The sequence below is a fragment of the Dipteris shenzhenensis genome, chromosome 20 (genome assembly GCF_047967505.1).
Source record: "Dipteris shenzhenensis isolate YYH24624 ecotype China chromosome 20, Dip_SZ_1.0, whole genome shotgun sequence".
Lineage (NCBI taxonomy): Eukaryota > Viridiplantae > Streptophyta > Polypodiopsida > Gleicheniales > Dipteridaceae > Dipteris > Dipteris shenzhenensis.
Window position 1 is genome coordinate 17,261,777 of NC_141615.1, and position 23,689 is coordinate 17,285,465.

The window sequence follows — 23,689 nt, forward strand, 5'->3', positions numbered from 1 at the left end:
TCCTGTAGCTTAAACCTCTTATGTTTTTTGGTTGCTTGCTCTTAAAGTCCAATATCAATTGCTATGTCGTACTTCTCTGGCCTTGTTATGTGGTTTGAATATGTCGATGTTGTGGACGATGTTGAGCTCGTAGTATGCTCGAAGGCTTTATTCAGGAAGATCTTGTTGAATTGCAAATGATTTTCTTTAATCACTTGTTTGTTCATATGGTAAACGCCATGCCATGTCTCGTCGTTGCCTTGTAGATTGTGCTCCTTATTGTAGAATGGCAAGAATAGTAGACAAATCTCTTGGTAATGGTTCTCTCCATCCTTTTCTTCGTTGTAGTTGTTGAAACGAATGATCCTTTCTTTTCTATGTTGTTCCCCTGTTCTTCCACAGAAGTGGTATCTGCTTGTGTAAGCTGCGAGACAAATGTTGCCTAATTTGGTTTTCCTGTTCAAGTATTTCGTTATATTACGTCATCAAAGAATATCTTCATTTTTTTCGGATCCATTTTCTCCAATTGTTCCCGTCTTTTCAGTAGCATTGTTCTATCTGGTGGGGAGGATGTGTTGATGTATACAAATTCACTGGTCGTGCGGAGAGGCATTGATAGTGCAAGGTATACTGCTTGTTGGGAACTTAGATGTTGCGTGTTAAGGATTGCATTTCCCACATTCCTTATTCTTTCTACTGTCATTTGTGTTTCGAACGCTCGTTTCAGTGCCGATTGCATGGCATCTTTGGTTTCTTTGTCTATCTTCGTGATATATGATGTGCAGTACAAAGCTGCCCCATGCGGGTTGAGTATGAACTGTATGTTTGTATTTGCTCCCCAGAGACTTGTTATTTTTTCATTGAAGTTGTTTGTGTAAATATCCTCTGGCTTGTGTCGTAAGAAAACCATCAGAGCTGCAAGTTTACTCCTTAACGCCTTCATGTAATCGTCTTCAGTAAGACCTGTTTTCATGAAGAAGTCATCCATTGAAAGTTCCATTATGGGTCCAGCAATAAATTTTGGATAGATTTGTAAGTTGTTCTGTATCCCCTCGATTCCTCTGTCATTGGGAGTGGGACTAGTATTGTTGTTTTACTCATGGGTGGTCTTGGAAAGCCAAATCTGCACGCCTTTCTTTTTTTGGTGCAAGTTTTTCGATGTTTGCAAGTCTACATTTCACGATGATTCTCTTGTAGTCTGCTACTATCGCAAGTTTGTCGATTTACTCCTGTACTTGATTGTCCTTTGATTTTCCTTAACCCTCCTAATATTTTTTCATCCTTCTTGAGTAACTTTTTCATTGCTTGGAATCTGTGGATGTAATACCAAGCCGTTGTCACCGGAACGGAATGAATGAGCTCTCTCATGTTGTTTTGTTTGGAGGATATCTTGGGGCCAAGGAATTGTATACTTAAGTCATGCAAGAAATTTACTAGAGACTCCCAAAGTTCTCTGGTGCGGAGAAAGTCATGAAGAAAGTAGGTGGTCCCAATTGCCTCAACATTGCAAACAGATTTCTTTTTAAACATTGCTTGTAGTCTGCTAATGTCCATAGCGAGTTGAAGTCATGATAACCTATGTTAAACTGAAGGAGTTTATTGATGTTTGTGTCCTACACTGCATCCTTGCTTGTATAGTTCTATCGTGCAGTTGCCCTTTTCTTAGTCGCACCCATGTCAAAGACAGCACCTACTTTACCAACACTTTCATTGTCTTGAAGAATAGGTTCTGTACATTAAGTGCAAGTATTCTATCCTTATTTTTCAATTCGCACTTAGCTATTTCTAGGTAGCTTGTCTTGCCTATGATTTCATATGAGCATGCATGGCCGAAGAACAATGTAGGAAAGGCCAGCTCCTCGCAATGTTTGTCCTTGAATAAACTTAGTGGTGGGTGTCCTTCGGAGGGTGCTACTGTCACGGGGTTGTCATCACAATCTACTACTTGCTAGCAACTGTATATACCATGCACCAAAGTGTATGTTGATACTTCATCCTTTGTTCTAAGCATGTCAATCTCTGGCATTCCATCCATGCATCATCCCTCAGTTTTTGCATTGCACTTATGTGTTCCATCCAAAGTTTGTTTATCTTAACACCATTTTGTTTGTACAATGGCGTATCGAGCAAATCTTTCAATGCACACATTATCGTAGTTGGTCTTACCAAGCCACTCATGTAGGTGTGCATCTTTCTTATGATCGCAGCCATCACCATCCATGTGTCTATTCGAAGATGTGCTAGAAATAGCTGGATTTTCTCAACATCTGCGAAAACATTGATCATGTTCCCATGGAGGCCATATTGCCCCTCATCTGTCAATTCCTTGATTTGCACAAATGGTAACCTCACTCAGATCAGGCGCTCAATTTGGTTAAGAGACGTCTCATACTTTGTGGCTGTTGACATCCTCATGTTCTTTTGAATGAGTTTTCGCTCTCCCATTCTTGATGCTATGATAGCATAAAGAGCATAGCTCTTGCGCATGGGTGCTTCCCTCCGGTGTTGCAAGATGATCTGTCAAAAAGCCAATCATCGAATTTGTTGCTCTTTTCATTTTTCTTTTGAACGTCAATGTGCCTTTTGAAATGTGCCGCAAGTGGAGCCAGGGTGTCTTTTATCTCTTTTAAAGATGCGTTCTCTGGGCTTTTATCGTAGCCATGCCTCCGTCGTGCTACCTAGCTCATCTCGTGCAATGTGCTACCTAGCTCATCTGGTTATTGCACGTTACGTGTTGTACTATTTTAGTTACCATGTTTGACATGTCTCGGAGTATTGATTTTGAACCCTCTTCAGCAACATTCGCTCGTAGTTTATATATTTTGTTGCATATTGCTTGGACAATGTTTCATGTGTAGATGTTGGTCATTGTAAATTGCAGCGATCCTTTTTGTGGAAAGGCCTTGCATTGTTAATAACTTCTGCAAAGTATGTTGTTCTTACACTGACTATATGTGGTAATTTCGCTTTCTTTTCTTTGGAAGTAAAGGATGGATTGTGGTTACACTTGACAAGTCTGTGATTAGAATGTGGTGTGAGTACATTCTGTATTTCCATGTACGACATGCAAGACTTATTTTATGTTCCCTTCCTGCTTCAATAAAACAACAAAAGAGTCTTTCAACATATTTGATTGTCTTTGGCAACAAAAGAGAGCTGCAAAAAATGAGAGGTGTCAATACTTTGTGGAGAATGATTGCAGTGAAAAAAGACTCCTCACAAACATCTTTACCGTTGCTTTATCCTCAGCATTAGGTCCATCAGCAACAACAATGACACGAAGGGCCATCAAGTCTACCTTTACAATAACAAATGCAATAGTGTCCATGACGGATGTAAATGAACACCCTGCAAATTGCATCTGATTCAATGCCCACGGGACGTACTAGCTGATTATCTTGTCGGTGGAAACATATTTCATCTGCAAAGGGCTCCCCCTTCATAACACTAGTCGTGGCATCAATACGCAAATAAACATTGGAGGTACCTCCTTCACCGTTACCTTTCTTGGAAACTGCAGGACCTTCAATCCTGTAAATATCCATCCACCTCAATGATATCTTTCAGTTGTGCAACAAATGCGTGTGGAACATGAAGAGTAATAGTTTGGCAACAATCACTGTCAGTAAGGTCCACTCTCATGTGTAGTAAGGTCCACTCTCATGTGTACTACATAGGACACATTACTAGCCTTGAATGTACCATATTTGCACAAAGCTTTTCCTTCGAATGCAAATTGATAGCTTAGATATTCACATATATTCTCAATGCAAAGCACATGAAGTGCATTTGGATTTGAAGGACGGAAATCAGCAGGAACTAGTGCTCTTGAACTCTCTACTATGTCCGCACACACTTCATTCTTCGCCCTGGAACTTGTAATTGCTGGAAAAAAATTTGGGTGATTTAGTACATCAAAAAATATTAAAAGGGAATACGGTCCAACAAAATTCCAATTTCCGTGCTAAAATTCAGAGTTCATCACTGTGTACAACCATTAATTGGTTCTGTCAGAACATAATATAGGATATCATATTCCCATGGCCTGACAGATACGAGATGTATTCTCACAATCTCACAGATTGTATCACATAATAAAAAACAAACGTATCCATACACTATCTTCTCACACCAGCAAAAAAGCTTTCACATCTTATTCGTCAATTCTACGTCAAATTAAAGCCCTTAATAGCAAAAAAGCACTATCAAAATCAAATTAATAGTGGTTTATAAATAAGAAATTATATTCCATGGCGTTCGTAGAGCATATAAATAAATGAAGACAGTAGTTCATGGTTTCACAGAACCGCACAACATTGTGGGTAACTGGAAAAAGTAAAGAAAATATCCAAAATATATAAATCTCGCCCTACTGTAGGTAGGATTACTAAGATCTTCAAGAGCTGTCTATTTCTGGAACAGGGGGCTCGATGTTTATAGTCATCCGTACACAAACTCTAGTTCTCTTCGTTTCACGCAGTATCGTGTGGACTGGAAAACAGAAATGAAGTCCTAATGAGACAAACGATAGGACAATCTATTCACATTCATGACTGGTTTATACTATTCTTTACATCTTACCTTTGGCATGGGCCTCTCGGGCAACAGCATCAAAACCACGCTTTAGAGATCTTCTGGAGGACTCCCCAGCAACCAAAGGGCTCTCATCAACCATCATTGCAGGAAAGCTGAGCTTACGACGAGGGCTGGAGCTTCTGATAGAGCACGTAGCCCAAGCACTCACCACGTGGGCTCCTGCGTCAATACCTACAAGATTCCACAACTGATTAGATGAACACGAACGAGATTCATTTATACCTACAAAGAACACGAACCTACGGTATACCATTTGCGTTCGGATCATTGGAATCCTTTATAACTTCTTTCCCTGTGCGCTTCTCGTCTTTTACCACTGTATTGTTGCCCTCCATCCGAGCAATGGAATCATTCATGAGTTCTTTCTGTTTGCCCTTCTCATCCTTTACCAACAGGTCTTCGCACTCCACAAGAGCAGCGTTGGGTTCACCTGAAGACACATAACGAAAAATTCATGAGACGCTATCGACACACAGAACAAACTAATATAACAATCATTCAAAAAGCACCATCCAAAGAGGATGTCGCATCATCGGTAAGCTCAGGTTTCTTCTCGGTGAATTTCAACAACTCTGCATGATGAAAACATATGTCAATCGTCCAAGAACACGAAATTCATACAAAAAAAGGAAAGTAGAATGGAATAAAGATTTTGAATCAAAACGAATCAGACGAAGGAGGACCTCTCTGAAAAGTGGAGCTTCCAGTGTCCATGGAATCGACACCAACTTCAACATCAGAGGTCAGCATAGCAGACAGCAAAGTTTGGGATAGCAGCCATAGTGAGGTAAAGCAACAAACACAAGCCGTCGAGAACACGGTCGTCCAATTGTGACACTGTCTCCCACATTCAAGAAACAGTATATAGAACATCCCGTACAGATCCCTCTCGAGCGTCGATGAACCAAGTAGAAAACCCAAAAAATTAGCAGCCATCTTTGGATGACCGACCGAAGTGTAAGGAGAAAGAAACACAAGGTAGTGTTGCTCCTTCACCGCCTGACGGTCCTCCACCAGAGCGCAAGAAGAAGCCCCGTCCAATATACACGCCCATGCATGATCAGAGAAGGTGCCCATGCACGAAGAGTGTCCACCGTGGGAGCACGTAAGCACACAGCAAGCCCACCAATGAGCAACAAGCGAGCCCAGCAAAAGACTGCGAAAGCAGAACCCAAACAAAAGAAACGAAAAATCATGGTAGATCCTCCATTGAACCAGCAATTGAGGTTGCCTCCTACAAGGACGGAGGCCGTCCATGGTACGACATGTGGAATCGCATGCACACACGAAATACACACCTTGGCACGTGCCGAAGGAAACCAATCATATACAACCACACGCTCAAAAATACATAATTAGAAGTTTAGCTTCTAAACAAACGCCAACACTTGGTCCTCCACTTGATTACAAGAAGCTAGTGGAAGGAGGATCTTGCATGGGACAGCCAGCAAAGGCTCAATCCCCCATCCCATTTTGTTAGCTGTCCATAGAGTGGGTGGCCTTCACATGGCAGACACTTTTTTGCCTGCCAGACGTCTAGGCCAGCAAACCCCTTAGGCCACTTAGGATGACGGCCCTCTTCTACATCTTTGTAGGGTGTCCAGGTGGGTAGTGTGAACCCGCCCTAATCTATAAACACCTTCAAAAGCTAGTTTAGAAAGTCTTGTTGACTTCATTTAAGGGTAAAGTAAGGGTCTTGCAAGGTAGGTACTAAATGCTCATTTCTACTGTTTTGTAGAGTTTTTGGCCGTCGCGGTGGCCCCAACCGAACCGGGTTGTTTCAACCTCAAAGGATGAAAAGATGCCAAAGGCCATATCTATCGTTTGAGAAGCTTCTCTCTTCATATTGCCTCCTTCGAGTTGATCTCTACTCATCTTCTTTCTCTATAGCTTTGGTAGCTTTTGGACCACCCTCCATCCCTTTCCTCTCCATCCATCTTCAGCTTGTCACTATTGCTACTCCGATCTCTGCTTCTCCTCCTTACCCTTCACTGATGTCACCTTCAACAAACCCCCCTCCCCCACATTCATTCCAAGTCTCCCAACTTGCACTTGGAACTTGAGGTCAAGCGTAGGAGCTACCTAGCTAGCTATGAGGCCATCTCCTTCATAAGGGAAGCTTAGGCATCCATGTGATGCAACTTTTGATGGTTCAAGGAAAGGTGTAGTCCAAGCTTAGCAATTTTGCACTCTAGACATTTTGCAAAGAGATTCGTTGTGACAGTCATGGAAAGGCCCTCAAGCAACTTCTATTGATGCTTGTCAAAACAGTAGCTATAGGTGTCATCTACTTGCAATAAAATTGTGTACTCTCTTTAGCTCGCTCTCAAAATCCTCAAGATTTGTGCATTTGCATTCTTGATGAACATTGTATTGAGAACATCATGTCATAGTCTAATTGCCCCTGTTGTATATTGTTAATTGGTCTACATAATGTAAGCTCCTATGCCTCTTGTTTAGTATTCTAGCTATGCTAAATAGGTTTTCACCTTATCATTGCTCGTTCGGTGAGCATCGCATGCAAAGACTACCATCCACTTGGACATTGGTTGTCCACTTTATTAAAGAAGTCCATTCAAATTACTATTATGTTTGGATGATGCCTCGATGATGCTTGAATTTTTCCTGGACCTGGAAGCAATTAGCTTCGTCGCGAGCTCGGGTACACAATTCAGTGAGCACAACAAAATGTTCATCCAAGTTACAAGTTGGTATGCTCACGCGGTGATGGGAGTAAGAAACCAAAATAAAGTTCTTATTGGAGAGACGTGGACATTGTCTGCTGTATTGCGACTTGGACGATGGGGGTTGTAGCTTCCTTATGAATCCAACGGGATCAATGCATGCAAAAAGAAGAGTACATAAGACCTTACAATGCATTGTTATTTCTGATTAGCTATATAATTGTTGCAAATATCTGAGAGTAAATTCTTTCGTGACCCTGAAATGTTCAAAGTGCCTAAAGGCGCAAGTTCTCATTTTCTTGCCTCTCTCCATCGACTTCACTGGCTTTTTCTTTGTTATACATGGAAATTTGATTTGATATTAACGAAGTAATTTGACTAATGATAAGAACTGATATGCAATGGATATTGGTCATATCAAATTCTTGAGAATCGGTGTACAAATCGCTGACCTACCTTAAATTTTGATATTGGTCATATCAAATTCTTAAGAAGCTATGCACACATCACTAACCTACCTTAAAATAGCCGGGCCTTATTGGATTCTCCACCTTGTCTTATCTTTATTTTTAACATTGCTCCTTAGAGGTACTCATGTAGTTGAGTATTCAGACTCTTTTGTGAATTTCCACGTGGAGTTTTTAAAGAAAGAATTAACTAATTTGTGTGTTGAAAATTGTCATTTATAGAGGTCATCCTACAAAAATTGTCTTTTAATAGTTCAACTCCCTTCAAAAAAGCATTTGCTTTCTCTTTTGCATCCAAAAGGGCTTGCTTTATCACTATACTAAGAAGCAATGCCCATGTGAACTTATGCACTCTTATATTTTCAAAGTTTGTGAGCACTGTGTAAAGCATTCAATACTTGCCATTGTTCTTAACTATTTTGATTGGTTCATTGGGGTGTTTTGGGTGGGCACCATAGCAATGTGTAAGAGGACCTCCTCGGATATGCTAGTGGGGTTGAGACAACCCTTTTGAGCAGACTATTTGAAGATTTATGTCCATTACTTTATCGAACTAGGGCTAAACTCTCTTTTTTCACAGTGCTATAGTGCCAGCCCAGGATCTCTGTTTCAAGGCTTGCTAGCCCAACACTGCAATGTCCAAGGATTGTGATTAGCTTTCAAACTTTGATCTCAGAATGATTGGCTAAACAGCCTATAAAATCATCATCAAGCCTCATTAATCCTTATAAAAAATCAAAGCAACCTTTGTGGGGATGTGTATCTACAGTGCTAGCTACAACAGCCCACTTGCTGGCATTCTAGCTCCAACCTAAATGCTGGGAAGCTCGCTCCATGGTTTATAGAAAAGCATGCAAGGGTTGAAAATGACTGCCTAAGCTAGCTACCCAAAACCTCAAGACACTATGACATTGTGATGGTTTGTGGGAAATGGGAAATGTAATACAGAATGCAACATGTGGACCTCAATTTTTATTCACATCCTCCCCCCCAAAACCTATGAGCCCTTGCGATTAATGGTTTGTAGAAATGCATGTAAGGGTCAAAAATGATATAAAATCCACATTTTCACTAATCCTTATGATAGTTTTTCCCATGAAAGCCCTTTTCCCATCATGTTATCAGGCCTTAAGCATGGCTCTTATTAGCACATTGAAGGAAATACCATGGGAATTTGTCCCATCTATATGAAAATGTATTTCTATCCTATTCACATCTTGCCATGTGCTAGCACTCAAAATCACTAAAATAGGTTATAGTGCATTACCGTGTTTTCTATGGCAATCCAGAGAAAATGAAGGCTTCAATAAGGGAGTAACATGAGAACAAAAATGCAAAATATGTGGCAAGGGTTTTTTGTTTTTCTCAAGGGATCCTCCCTACACCTGCTTAGATTGGCGACTTCCATTGGCTAAGAGTAGCAAAATATTTGCCTCTCCTACAAACATGACTAATGCCAACAAAATTCATGTCAAATAATGCCATTTGACCTTCTAAAAGTAAGGCAAAAGTCAAAGAAACATCCCACACTCCATGGTAGAGCATTTGCTCTGCATTAGAATGTGCTCTTAGGTTGGAGATGACATTTCATGTGTTTAGAGCATGTTTCCATCTCTAAGAGGCCCCCTGTCAATCTTCATTCACTGCTCGATGCAAGGAGTTGTTTCTCGATTTCCTTGATTTGAGAAAGATTGAAATATAGGAGACAAAATGTTGAAACCACCGCTACTACTAATTGGAACTAACACAAGGGAGACAACCATATTCTTGTGACTAACATCACCCAAAATTGGTATGTTAACACAGCTCTTTTGAGCTCATGTGTTGCTAGTGCAACTTCTAGAAATGTATCCTATTTGGCATTTTGCATTTTCAAGGTGTTGTATTTCAAAAAATCTCTCTAAAGAGGTGGGGAAGGATGCATGTCATCATTCCATGGTTTCTAATTCTTAAAAACAAAACATCCCATTCTAGTTGCTAGTATACATCTAGGATGGGAGAAAAATTGACTATTGGCATCCTAAACTTTGGGAGTAATGATGATAAATAGATTCCTAACTTTAACACATCCTAGTCTCATCCATGTGAAAAGGACTTAAGGAGCAGGCCCATAGCCTTCTTGAGAGCTCTTATATTAGACAACTTTAGTGATTCCATTCCATATGCTACACACTTTGATGCTGAGTTTTTTGGCCCTCTACTTTAATGTAACTTGTTGACTTGTGTGGTGTGAAATTCTCTTCCTTGGGAACCCCCCTCCATAGGCTCATCAATTAGGTTGATTAAAAGATCGAGGCCAACCTAGATCTAGGGATGACCATGTTGTGTAAGCAACTTGATGAACTCCTCTAAGGCATCCATATTTGCCACCCTTCCTTCTAGATGGACAACCCTTAGGTAGCCAAATGTAGACCCTACCCGGGTCATAGATAGGATGAAGTGTGATTTGTATAAACCTCTTATCCATGCTGTCAAACTTTATGGATTGTCATTCGTATAAACCTCTTTTCCATGCCTTCAAACCTTTATGTATTGCATTTTATTTTGTCGCAAGTCTATAGACCCCTATTCAGGATCATAGATAGGATGAAGTATGATTTGTATAAACCTCTTATACCATTCTGTCAAAATTTATGGATTGTAATTTATATAAACCTCTTGTCCATTCCTTCAAACCTTTATGTATTGTATTTTATTTTGCTGCAAGGAGTTACAACATTTTAGTTCTAGATGCAGAAGTAGAAAGAATAAGAGAGAGAGAGAGAGAGAGAGAGAGAGAGAGAGAGAGAGAGAGAGATTATATTTTAGCTTAAATGTTTATGCTTTGGATAATATTTAGGAGGGCATCAATGATCAAAGTAAGTCCACACATTATTTCATACCATGCAAGGTTCTTTATAAGTTGCCTATACAAGTGCATCATAACAATATTTTTTAAAAACATTTTTTGCATGCAAAATGTCATTGTCTATTTGCGTCGATAGAGAAAGATGAAGTGAAGGAATTAACTTTTACCACGGTGAGCTTGTAAACTCTACCCACGGTGAGCTTGTAAACTCTAGCCAAGGTGTGTGTAGCACTCTCTTTAGAGAAATTGGCTATATCCTCCCCTAAATGCATGAGGGGGTCTTCTCGGGATATGTTGCTATTGTTTTTGTAGATGTTTAGAAGATGTGAGAATCAATTGCCAAGTTGTTCTTTCTTTGGTCCACTGATGTTACAACATGGTGATATAACATCTCAAGTAGTTGCTCATAATCATGTGTAGGATACAATTCGTTTAAACAAGTAAGAATATTAGAGTCATTAGGATATCAAACATTGAAGTCATGGGTTGCATCGCACATTATATGGCCGGAGGTTAATTTTTGTGTCCTTGTCTATTTGTAGACATCAAAAACAAACATAAAGAAAAATCGAATCCAACAGTGGCTTTTGCTGTAAGTGTACAACGCCTTCATGACTAAGTTTGAATGAAGAACCTTTTTGCCTCCGCATAGCTTCCCCACCCACATTCTATGCACTTGGACCACACATCATGTACTTGGCTCACCTTGAGATGCCCTTTGGGCTCAATTAAGCAAGTGAAGAATTACAAGCATGCACATTAGTTAGAAAGTCACAACAAATAGTTATCTGATAGTCTTGTCACTTGTGTAGCAAAAGTATCCAAATTGCTAGAGAACATGTTACATGCACTCAATTTCATAAGTGGGCTATGAACTATGTGGGAACAAAATTCCACACTTAGGCAAACCCAATTGCTCACTCATGTGGTTGCCTAAACTCCATAAGACCTTGATGTATGGGAATTTTCGTGGTTGAAGGTTCTAGTTGGTAACTCAAAAACTGGCTCTTAGCCTATGAGAGTGGCCATTTGGTGGCTTGGACATCCATGCATAGCACTGGCACCCTCAATAAACTCTAGAGTGCAAATGACGGCCTATGAGGATGCCCAAATGTTGAGTTGTGGAAGGGTTGGAGCTTTGTTAACTGTGATGGTGCCTCCAACCAACTCATAAATTTTGCAAAGTGCGAACGACCAACCTACTCCACAATATATGCAAAGTGCAAATGACCACATACCTCACCCAATGATTGTGCATTGGGAGCTTGGATGGCATGGCTGCCTCATTGATTAGATGAGCGACTTGTTGTGATCTGCTTGTACATGGTAGAAGAGGAATTAGATTGCAAAGAGGGAATCAAGGGCATGGGCCTGTATGTATGTGGGTGGAATAGAGGCTCTAATTGCCATTCAATTGGAGGGTAGCTTGCCATTCTAGGATGCATGTGAACATGCATTCGGTGTTGTGAACATGATGCAAGTGCTCCCATCCTCCAACGTGGACCACCCTCCTCTTGAGAGACATTCTGTGGCCATTGGTAGGTGGCCATTCTCGAGTGAAACTACCCTCCTCTTGAGAGACATTCCAGCATTCGGGGGGGGGGGAACTTAGTTGACTAGTTTCCTATTAAATGGCAATCAAATTGTCAATTTTGAAATTCTAACTAGAAATTGATTGGCGATATAATTAAAAAATCAAAATTCTAACAGGTTGGTTTGTGTTGAGTGACAATGCAACCATCTTATTTGGAAATTCAATTGGCTTGAATCGATGTACATAGAAAACCTGTAAACTATATACAATGGACCTGCCAAAATTTCATTTTCACCTATAAAAAGCATTTTGCAAAATGTGTAAAATTTTCAGGAATTTAGTTATAAATTAGCTTAAAAATCCTTTGTAAGTTTTGTGATTTGTTGTGAAAAATGTTTTTTGTGAAAGTGGCTTGAATGCTAAGCCGAGGCTCTCTTTTCCTCAAGCTGAGTGGTCTAAACCCACCTTAAGGCTCTCGTTTCCTCAACCCCGCCCTCCTTCTCTCTTTGCATGCTCTCCTCCAACTGCTACACCAATCATAGGTTGGTGATATAAACTAGGAGCCCGATGACTCTGAACCACCACACTCGACGTCCATCCTCCAATTTTCCGTTGGTCTGAACCCACCTTGAAGCTCTCTTTTCCTCAACCTCTTCCTCTGTCTCTCTTAGCAAGCTAATAAGTTTTCCTCAACCCTGCCCTCCTCCTCTCTTTGCAGGCGCTCTTTCAGAATGGGAGAGCTGAGGTGGAGGATTTCCTTGTAAGGGCTCATCATCATGATCATGATCATCATCATCATGCGTGTGTCCTCTCCCCCACCCTTGTCTCCAACCATCTCCTCTCTTTGCATGCTAAGCTGAGGCTCTCTTTCCTCAAACCTGCCCTCCTCTCTTCTCTCCAACCATCTCCTCCCTTTGCATGCTAAGCTGAGGCTCTCTTTTCCTCAAACCTGCCCCCCTCCTCTTTTCCGGAACTTGGGAATGGAGAGCAAATGGCCTTGAGGTGTGCAGGATGAGGAGATGGTTGCTTGTGAGGGCTAATCCTGATCATCACCATCATGCCTCTTTCCTCTGCACCACCCTTCTCTCCAACCATCTCCACCAGCCTCACCATGTCTCTCACTTTGCCACCTCCTCTCGTAAACCTGCACGCCCTCGCCAAACCATCCTCCACCCTCCCCCCCTTGACTCCCATCACCTCCTTGCTAGCCCCCAGTTGTCCTTGCCTTCTCTACCTCTTTTGAGCTCTTGCTTGCCTCCCTCTCCCCTTCGCCCAGGAGATTTTGCATGGATGGAAGCTCACCTTCCCGACGTGAAAGCAGCTCTTGGATACCCTCTTCCAGGGATGCAAAATCCTTCCGAAGATAGTCCGCTCTTCCACTTGGATACACTTCTCTACATGGCATTTCAGCACCTCGAGAGCGGTAGAAGCAGAAAAGCTAAGTACATTAAAGTGGGTCATTCTCGGCTGGGCTTTTTAGGCCAATATGTCGTGGAGCTAGCACTAGCAGAGTATTTCCTTCAACGATACTCTAGAGAGATGCCTGCCTGTATACGAGAGCGCGTATTTGGCTTGACCAGCAAGAAGGTACTGCCGCAATGGATCAAAGCAGGAGGTCTAGATGGCATTATCTTTCCCGACGGGGGCATGGATTCAGTAGGAATAGAGACGCGACTACAGGTTGTCAGGCAAGTGTGACATTGGGTTTTAAAAGAACGATAACGGCTTTTCCGCAGCACTTTGCCTGAAATGCTAAAAAGGCACTGTGAAGTTGGATTCAGACGGATTGCACAGGAATCGGTTTACTGGACCTGAAAATTTGTCAAAACTGAGTCTCTCGTTTTATCGAGTTGCACCCGAAGATAGAAAAAACTTGTGGTGTGGACCTGGAATCTGTCCAAACTTGACATCTTTGAATAGACAACATTTTGAAGTTGAAATCACATAAAATTACTTTTGAGAAATATTTTTAAAACAGGATTTCATATTTCGTTTAGGACCGTTTTCTGACTTATACATGTACTGATGTGCCAGGGCAGTATTCTGGGCTTTAATCGGAGCTTTGTATGTTTCCCTGGGCATGGGAGAAATTTATCGCGTTTTATTTGAATTGTTTGGGTTTGATCCGGAGGCTAAAAGCTGCCAGCCAAATCCAAGGCTGCGTCACAAAGATGAAGATAATGTCTTTCTTGAACTGGATATCAAGCGAATGACTTGGCAAGACATCACCACATGCAAGGCCTGAAAACTTTTGCATACAAATTTCTTTGCGAGTTCAAATTGTCATGATGTTAAGCTATGCTAAGGAAAGCTATAGATTGGACCATTGCAGCAAGGCAATATTTGTGAGGCTTTTGGCCAAGTGAATCTTGTTGTACATTTGCTTTGCAGACAGCAGAAGATGCCCTTTTTGCGAAGCCGTTGCTTTTCAGAGCTTGTGTACCGTCCGGCATGCAACGCTTCAGAGGTAACCTTTGGGAGGTGGAAAGCCTTCCTAAGGTGTCAGAGATATTAGGATATCCATTGCCAACTATGGATGAAGATCCCAGTATAACTATTGCCAGGAATACAGAGCTAGAGATTGGTCTTCAGGTGTGTACTACATGATGGTATTTAGTATCATGGACTCAACCTTGACTGACTTGTTTCTTTTCTTGTTTTGGTCTCTTGTTTCCCCCTCTTGTTGTGATTGCCCTGAACATGACAACCAAAACCTTGACTACAGAAAGGCTGACATTACAGAAATCTCATGTTGGAGGAGTTTTGTGCTCACCAGAACTCTTGCCTCTACTCTTTTGAGTTGAAACATTTTTTAGGAAGTACATCAGTTTATGATGATTCTTCTTGTAACCAAAGTCAACTAACATAACTTAAACCTGGTTAGCTTGTAGCAGTAATTTCTCACCTCTGAATGGAAGCTGCTGAAATGAACCACCAGATGTCTTATTCCTTCTCTCCTCAGCTTTGAAACTTTTTCTAGCAAATGCCATAAAACGATCTGGAATTTGTGGCTCGGCTCTTAATATCTCTTAAGTCCATCTTATCTTTGTACACAACACTTCATCAGCTAAATCTTTATCTTTGGTTTGCCCTATTTTTTAGCATCTTTATCTCTGAGTTAACACTTTTTAGATGAAAAAGACATTGTCAAATTTAATTTCTTGTTTCTTCTTCCCATTGTCAACCTCAACCTTTTATCTCCAACCTGTTGTACAAAGCCTAGATTGTTGTTTTGATTAAGGCCGCTTGTCTGCATCCTTTAGAAGAGGTATACACCCCTTGATGCATACCCCCTTTGGAGCACACACCTTTTCATGGGTGGCTCTTTGTTCTCTATATAAGAGAGATGTCATTGTATGGATCATATGGCAAGGTATCATGACTGTGGCCTCAAGTCATGATAATATTTGCTGTTCATACAAATAAGAAAAGCAGAGCAAATGACTAACCCCTCTCAAAGGCATGGACACACGATCAATTTTCCAGGTTCCTCTTCATCATGTACTGAACCAAGAGAACCTTGTCTTGAAAATTGCGTGCCCCAGGCGCATTTTAACATATGTAATCCTCATCATGTGTCGGCCAGGGGGATCTCGTTTGCATCCTTATTTACTTTAGGAGGCGCCTCAACATTTTTTTTGTCGAGTAGTTGAGGTTGTGCTCCACGAAACCAATCTACGAGGATCCTCTAGATTAGTTGTCCATTTTGGGTACAAGATGCATCCAGCTTAGCGAGCCTTACCCTTCAGATCCATCATATTCCATAGATTAGATTTGCTTAGGTATTCTAGTTTCGTAAGGACATTTTTTTAGCACATAGGTTCCTCCAATCAAACTTTCAGAAGCCTACATTAGTGAGAGAACCCGTCAAATTTATGACCAATGGCTCGTAAAGATGGAATGTTATGTTGACATAGTTGAGCTTCCCGATAGCAAGAAGATGCACTCACAATCTCCTTGTTGAAAGACAATGCCTTTCTTTAGAGATGGATGGCCTAATTGAGGATGATAGGTTTGCATGCCTTCATCTAAGGAGTTAATCTCAAATGCGAAAGCCATCGCTTATGCAAAGCATCATTGATTCCAAGGGTCATTGAGACATGGTTATACACAATAACAAAACCCCACCTTAGCCACTACTACTTGCTCTAAGGATGCCATCAAATCCCAAAAGAGATTGACACACCCATTCTATCCCCCCCTTCCTCCATATCTGCCCTACCCCTTCTCTACATTGGTATCAGAGCACCTTCCTTGGGCGCCTTGGCACCTTTGTTCTCCTTTCACGCATAACCCAATCCCAAATCTCTGCTTGTTGTGACTGCTAGTACAACCTTGAGCATCGCCAAAGCTTTGACGAAGGTTTGCTTGAATGAGTTCATACGCAAGATAGCAACTAGAAAAAACACCATCATCTGCATGCTCTACATATGGGTTTCGTTTGCCCTTCTCTATCACTACATGAATAAGCCCAGGCTGTGGAGTTGATGTCCCTTGAGATAGTTACTAGACCCACGTTGTGACCACCGACTGGTCTTATGCAATATTAGCCCAACTTTTCAAAGGGATCTAGCGCCATATGCACACACAAACGCGTTTCCTAGCCTTCATTCTGCTCGCCGTCTTCAACGCCAGTATTCGAGAGTACTCGCAATGTCCTAGATTGAGGCGTTGCGCTCATAACGACCTTGGCTTCTGCACCTCTGATGAGTAGCCACTAAAGTCGCCGCTTCCGTCGCCGCGTTGTCAGATTTCCTCCGCCTTCACAAACCTGAGCCTTAAGCGCTCCAGTGCTCCCGCGCGTCACCACACCCACGGCTGTTAGATGTAGCTCGGACCCGTGCGCAGTCCACGCTCGTCATACGCTCTCGAGACTTGTGTGCCTCCAATGCTGCCGCTGCCTGTCGCCTCCACCATGCAAGCCGCCATCGATGCTATGCTCCCCTGCAAACCTTAGTCATGACTTCCTAGGTTAGTCCAACCGGGATTTAGTATGTTGGTTAGGTTTAAATAGTTTTGGATTAGGTTAGGTTAGTGATAACTAGGGTTAAATGTTTGGGTTAGATTGAGCTAACCGAGGTTGAGTTGTGTTAAGACTTGGGTTAAGTTATACTAACCAAGGGTACCCCAATAGTCCTAATTGTCGTAGCAGTCTTTAGGTTACCTAACTGTCTTAGCAGTCTTTAGGTTAGGAGTCGTAAGCGTCTTCGGTAACTTAGGAACCAAAAAAAGAGAGGGTAAAAAGTCACATTTTCAGCCTCTTTTTAGGGGCCTTTCACAGCCCCGTTTGAAGTCATTTCAGCTCCATTTCGAAGCTTCTTCATCGATTTTTCTCCCGACTTCTCCATCGGCCTTTTCGTGGTTTTGCACACTAATCAGGTGCTCATTACAATAGGGTTTTGCTGTCTCATTCTCTGAGTCCAATTCATTTCCTTGTCTGCAATCAAGCTTCTCTCTCCCGGACAGTCGCCATGGCACCCAAGCGTGCCGCTTGGGATACATTGCATGATAGTGATGAGGCTGCTCGGCATGAACAATTGCCTACCATAGTGGGTGCATTCACCATTGGTGGTACATAGATCCCTACAACTCAGCCTCTCTCTCTCCTGCATCTTGAGAAGCATAGGAAGCGTAGACACAGTTTTTGGATGCCCTTGCTTCCATGCTCCAGGTTGCTTTCCGCTAGATAGAGTTCAGTTAGCAGCTTACCACGGCCATGGCTATGCAGGGTACGGCCCTTGCCCAGATGGGACAACAGAGTGGTCAGCAACTCAAATCTGCCATTTCTATGCGATAAGGGTAAGCAGCCTGCAGCCCAGCATGGGGATCAATCAGATAGCCATGATGAGTTTTCAGGCCCCCGCAGAGGGTTTATAGCTGATGCATGTCGTGCATATGAGCACCCGTTTTTTGGACCCTTGCATGCACCCCAGCATGGGGATTATATTGATTTGGGTGACACCTTTTCTATGCCGCAGAGCACTTCCTAGATGGATGCCATGCTACCTTTCAGCCTACAGTTTGCTGCTTCTATGCAGGCTGAGCCATCTATACTGGGCCGACCTATGGGTATGCATCCATTCAGTACTGCATTGGTGAGTATGCCTGGATGTGGTTTTGGGTTGCAGGGCAGCTGGGAGTGAGGTTAGTCCTCTTCTCAGGCTTTTACTGCGCCATCTTTTCAGAGGGATGCCTTTGGGAGGCAAACTCAGCCAGGGCTGCATGCTCCTATGGCTCTGACAATGAAGAATTTCAGCCAGACGCAACTTGTGCATCAAGCAGTTGGGGTTATTGTGCAGCAGAATGCTGGAAATGGGCAGCAATTGACCACGGATGCTTTTAGATGGCTTACGCTCTTATAGGGATTTGCTTGAGGATGTACGTGATGAGAGGCCTTTTTCTTAGTATGTGAGCCTTAAGCGTGAGGATGCTCGATATTATAGTGGGTTTAACAAGAACTACGCAGCCAAGGACGTGAAGGGTAAGTTCTCAGTCCATAAGTTTAAAGCGGACACTCGCACCCCCAATGAGTTGGAGGAGTGGCTCACGAAGCTGGAAGACTATTTCCGCTTCTACCCCAAGGTTGATGAGCAGTGCATCATCTTTGCAAGTATGCATATGTAGGACTAAGCTAACACGTGGTGGCGGTATATGAGGGATTCACCTCAAAGGCCAATTTTCCAGCAAGTATAAGAATGTAATGGGCAGCATGCACCTTTTTCATGGTTTCCTACTGTTTCAAGGAGTAAGATGCCTTGTGCTAAGCCATACAAGCCATCAGATGCCAAGCCAGGAACCAAGCCTACTGCTGGAAATGAAAAATCAGCAAGATGCAGAACACTGGTTCAGCCAAGCTTAGCATCATGATGATGATGATGATTTAGTTGATGCCACAGAGTCCTTGGATACCTCTCATGATGAGATGGCAAGAACACATGATTCAGACGAGGCTCTTGACACTGGAGCCACAGAGTCCTTTCCCCTCTCTCCTACCCCATCTCTCTCTCTCTTCTGCTATTCTATCCCCCCCTTCCTCCAAATCTGCCCTACCCCTTTTCTACAGTGAACAACTAATTCTGGAGTGTGATGATACTCTGTGATTGGTTTCACAGAGAATTTCGAGAAATTTTCAGGCCTAATGTGACGTAATTTCTTGCTGAATATAGTGGCCCCTGTAATCTTGGAGAGTACATTGTGTCCTTCAGCTGCACTCCTGACTTTATCTGGATCTACCAATATAGTAACCGTCCCCTAACATCTGGCAGCCTGAGCTCCATTCCTTCGGTCACCTCCCATATTTCCCGCGCCACTAGATGGCTTTGGATAGTTGTCTGAGAGCTGGATGCCATGGCAGGGTGTAGATACCCAGGAAGCCTGATTTCTGTCTGAACAGGCTGGAAACACACTTGTCACAAACACACTGACTGAATTGGAGTCACCTCTATGTTGCAAGGCCCCCATGTTCAGTCGTTGATGTAGATCCTCCAGTACATCTGCTAGGCTTTGATACCATGTTAGAGATTAACAGTGAATGGGACTTGCTTTCTCGGCCAAGCCCAAACCATTATGGTGCGTTGCCCTATCAGCTAGATTTAGATTTAGATGCTCCTTGGGGAGAGGCTAAAATGAAAATGTTTAGACTTCACAAGCAGTTGTAGCTTGAATGAAGAGATTTTGGACTACCTTTTGATTAGCCAGCCTTCATCATGGCTGAGTCTGCCCTTCACCTCCGGAGTGCCTACAGAAACTCAGTACGAAGACTTTGTATAAATGGATGCTCAAGTATGTGTGGGTGTGTGGATTTGTATGTGTGAGAGCATATACTATGGTCTACACCCATTGTTGGGCGCTGATGACGTCAGTGGGGATGTCATAGTAGCTAGTCCTTGCTATGCATGATGGAGTTTATGGCTTTCAACCTTGTGACTATCCTGAGATTGAAACTGCACTATGTTGTGTTTTTAGAGGATGAGTTTGGGAATGTTCCTGGATTCATCTAGGTACAAGCCCAAACCATTATGTGCAATGGAAAATGTAGCAACCTACAGTCACACACTGATCTGGATCCTATGCAATGTATGCGCACAAGCTTGTAAAAACTTCACACTGAGATTTAGAAATAGACAGAAAGATACAGCAAACAAAACATGAGCAGTTATGTCCACAAATAAGACCAAACTGAATACAAAAGGGGACTTGTGACCTACATCACATTGACAGCACTGTGCTTCTCCACTGGTGTCAGATCTGGGGCTTGCCCAATCTCCTGCTTTCTCCTCCTGCTGCGTGCCCGTCAAACGAAGTCTTAGGAAGGAGCCCCAAAATGCCTCTTTAATCATCCTCATGCTGTGGGGAATTTTTTTCTCCAATGATGAGCTCTGCACCAAGCCATGACCTGCTGGATGTGCTCAATGCCGGTGCCCTTGTTGCACCCTGCAAGTGTCCAAGTATCCTTTGCTAAGCTTCTGGCGTCTCTATCTTAACCATTGATGTTTTTGGGTCCTTAGGTATTGAACATGACATGTATTGTATGGATTTTTGCACCCTATGGTGTGGGGTTAGAGGGGTAGGGTTTGAGCCATGTATGTTATCAACCTGTAGAAAATAACCAACGCTTGCCAATGTATCATATTTGCAAATGTTTGATACTCCGAACGTAAGTTTGGAACTATGATGTATGTCCACTAGGCTTGTGTGTCTGATCACTGGCTATTCATGTGGAGCGGCCTTACATTTCACTGGTAGGACACACCTAAATCCCTCTTTAGTGTTTCTCTTAATTAGAGACAATGGGACTTCCCGTCACGCCTGCTGTCCCCTCTCTCTCTCTCTCTCTCTCTCTCTCTCTCTCTCCCCCCCCCCCCCCCCCCCCCCCCGCCCCCTCCTTCCCCCTCTCTCTCTTTCTCTCTCTTTGTGATATTTGTGCAGGGGTGGGAGGACCTGAATTTGTGTTGAGTGGCGTTTTCTGCAAAATTGCTTGCTAAGTTAATATATGGATCAATAATTGCACAGCATACGAGTATTGTGTCTAAATTGATGTTAATTCAAAAGAAGCATGGGCCTGTGTCTTATGCTGGTGTTAATGCTTTGCAGCTTTGTTTCCTTGACCCTTCGTTATACAAGCTGGAGCATCCTCGTTTTTGCAATGAGAGATTTGAATATTTGGGACAGAAGATTCAGGTAATTAAAAGGAGCTTATGTTGTGTTTATCCCCTTTTCTTGTCAACCTAAAAGGTATACTTCTATCATCTAATAAGATTTGAGTCCTCAGGTAGACAAGTTGACCTTATAAAAGGTAAAGTTTCACGTTTAAGATGTGCGGTGGACTTCATTTTGGTCATAAGCATGCAATCGTAGTTTTGAACATGTAGGGCTGTTCTAGTGAACAGCCGTGCTCCTTTATATTGACTATTTTCAACTTGCTGGTAGTTTAGAGTTGACATACGGCAGAGTTTTGCTAATGGGCATGCAATCATCAGTTAGAAAACATAGGGCTGTTTGGGTCAAGTGTCTACAGCATATTCCATGACTATGTTCAAGTTAGTATGCAGAAATGCTCAGTGGACTAAGTAGGTTTGTCACTCTGCTAGGAAATGGGCCACAAACAAATATCTAAAGCTTTTACTTTATACAGGATGTTACCATGGCTGAAAAATTGCTTATGAAGCACTTAGATGGGCCTGGTGATTGGCTACAAGAGAAGCATCGTAAGCTCCTTTTTAACAGAGTATGTGGAAAATATTTTCGCGACAAAGAACTGCACACTTACATTCTGTATGCGGATGAATTTCAAGAGCGGATGTGTAGAAACAGACGACTCCTCCAATTTTCTACCACGAGTGCGTCACAAGCTCTGCATGGTCTAGGCTATGCTGTATATGGAAAGGCAGAAGTAAGACGCCTTATGTTCCAACTTTTTGACTTTGAACGACTGCAGAGTTCCCGCTAGATGTAATGACCTTTTCCAAAAGACAGAAAGTGGGACACTGAAGATTTGAATCACCCACTATATCTAGAGAATAGCAGGATTGAAGGTGGCCCTTATATGTACAAGCACAGGGCCAACACTATGGGTAATTAAAATAACATATTGGGATGGATTATAATGCTGAGGGAGAGAACTGTAGCAAGCTGGTCTAGACTCTTCTGGCAGTTATACAGTCATTCGTAGCTTCATGCGCTGCCTGTAAACCAGGTCTCTTTGTGTCTGTCAGACATACCTGACAGTGAGAAGATGAAAATAATAGTTCCATTTATAAGGGGACAAGCATTTTACAGATGGTTTAATGTTTCCAGAGTAGTCTCTGTAAAAAAAAAAGTTTCCAGAGTAGGCATTCGGAATGCTCTCTATTTTTATAAGTTTGCGGTCATAAAATGATACATTCCAGTTGGTGATTATCACATTCCTTTGTTTCTGTGGTCATGATTACAATACCAAGTGACAGATCTTATCAAAAGAACCTTGCGCACCCCTACAAGTTTTCTTCTAAGCCCCAGATGAAGCTGCTGCTTCTACAATGTAAATTCTCAAAGTATACCCTTGGTTCCTTACGTCTTGACAGTCTTGTCCATTCTGAGGGGGTAACCTTCTCTCCTTTGGTCACTTGGATTCACAGGGTGCTTTAAAATTAGTGCTGTGTTTGCACATGGAATGGTGACAAGGAGAGCTTTGGAGAGATGCAAGGATAACACCACTTAGGGCGAATTTACTTTCCAGCCTAATAACAAGTCTGTCAATAGATAATCTTTTATTTATTTTATGCCATTTAACAGTAGTAGAACTAGAGAGTAGTCCCACTACTCAAGTGAAATTTACTTTGCAAAGCTTGAGATCTTTATTTTTGTTTTGCCTGCATTGGTTTGGTGACCTTATTCGCTTCTTCAAGGGCTGGTACAATATGCAGGAGCCTATCTCAGCTGTTGCTGTTTATCTGGAAAAGTTTCAGTCATGGAAAAGTTGAATTGAAATAGCACAGTTAATGGGCTGGTCTTGTATTCTACGTGCACTGTTTCCAATATCGATTACTTCAAATGGGAATGCTCATCTTTTGGGCCTAATCTTGAACTTCAATGTTTTCACCATTTTGTTGTGGATCTACCCGATACATGTTATGTACCATCGGGTATAGTGATACTATGTTGCACAGTTTTGACTTCAACAAAAGTTGACAAAATTCAGTGGACTTAAAATTTTCATTATTTGATGCTTGTTAACTTCAAATCTTTTTATTTACTCCTGGTTACTCACACTAACTGTGGTTCATGTAGTTCAGAGTATTGGGTGTTCTCGTGTTGCCTTTGTGCCATCCCCCAAGTGTTTAATCTTCCGTTGCAATAAGGGATACATCCCATCTGGTGATTGTGCACTATGATCAATTGCTCTATCGGGATAGTTTCAGCCATTCATAGGGTTACTTGATTATTTGTTGTCAAGGCACATTTAGTAGTTGTATCTTAGATTTTTGTCTATATATGACCTCTGTTTGAGAACGAGATTTTGTAATTGGCCTTGCCCCCTAGTATCCCATGCTACTAAGGTGAGCAAGTAGATCACTTGAAAAAATTATGCAGTTGGTTTATA

The 23,689-nt window shown here is 42.2% G+C and overlaps 2 protein-coding genes across 3 annotated transcripts; one reads left to right on the top strand and one right to left on the bottom strand.

Moving 5' to 3' along the window:
* Positions 1-3,156: 3,156 nt before the first annotated feature.
* LOC147889358 (uncharacterized) lies at positions 3,157-5,713 on the bottom strand. 2 transcript variants are annotated; one of them, XM_087391909.1, is made up of 4 exons: positions 5,259-5,713; positions 4,826-5,005; positions 4,561-4,746; positions 3,157-3,510 (listed from the first exon to the last, which is right to left on the bottom strand). In XM_087391909.1, the coding sequence occupies exons 1-4, from the start codon at positions 5,650-5,652 to the stop codon at positions 3,419-3,421; spliced, it is 852 nt and encodes a 283-aa protein (XP_087248035.1). In that variant the 5' UTR covers positions 5,653-5,713; the 3' UTR covers positions 3,157-3,418. The 2 variants fall into 2 exon arrangements, with proteins under 2 accessions (XP_087248035.1, XP_087248034.1); XM_087391908.1 differs by lacking the exon at positions 3,157-3,510 and adding an exon at positions 4,209-4,470.
* A 7,190-nt stretch (positions 5,714-12,903) lies between these two features.
* LOC147889359 (ribonuclease III domain-containing protein RNC1, chloroplastic-like) lies at positions 12,904-23,056 on the top strand. The gene is made up of 5 exons (XM_087391951.1): positions 12,904-13,796; positions 14,143-14,349; positions 14,502-14,700; positions 21,202-21,288; positions 21,743-23,056. The coding sequence occupies exons 1-5, from the start codon at positions 13,120-13,122 to the stop codon at positions 22,055-22,057; spliced, it is 1,485 nt and encodes a 494-aa protein (XP_087248077.1). The 5' UTR covers positions 12,904-13,119; the 3' UTR covers positions 22,058-23,056.
* The last annotated feature ends 633 nt before the right edge of the window (positions 23,057-23,689 follow it).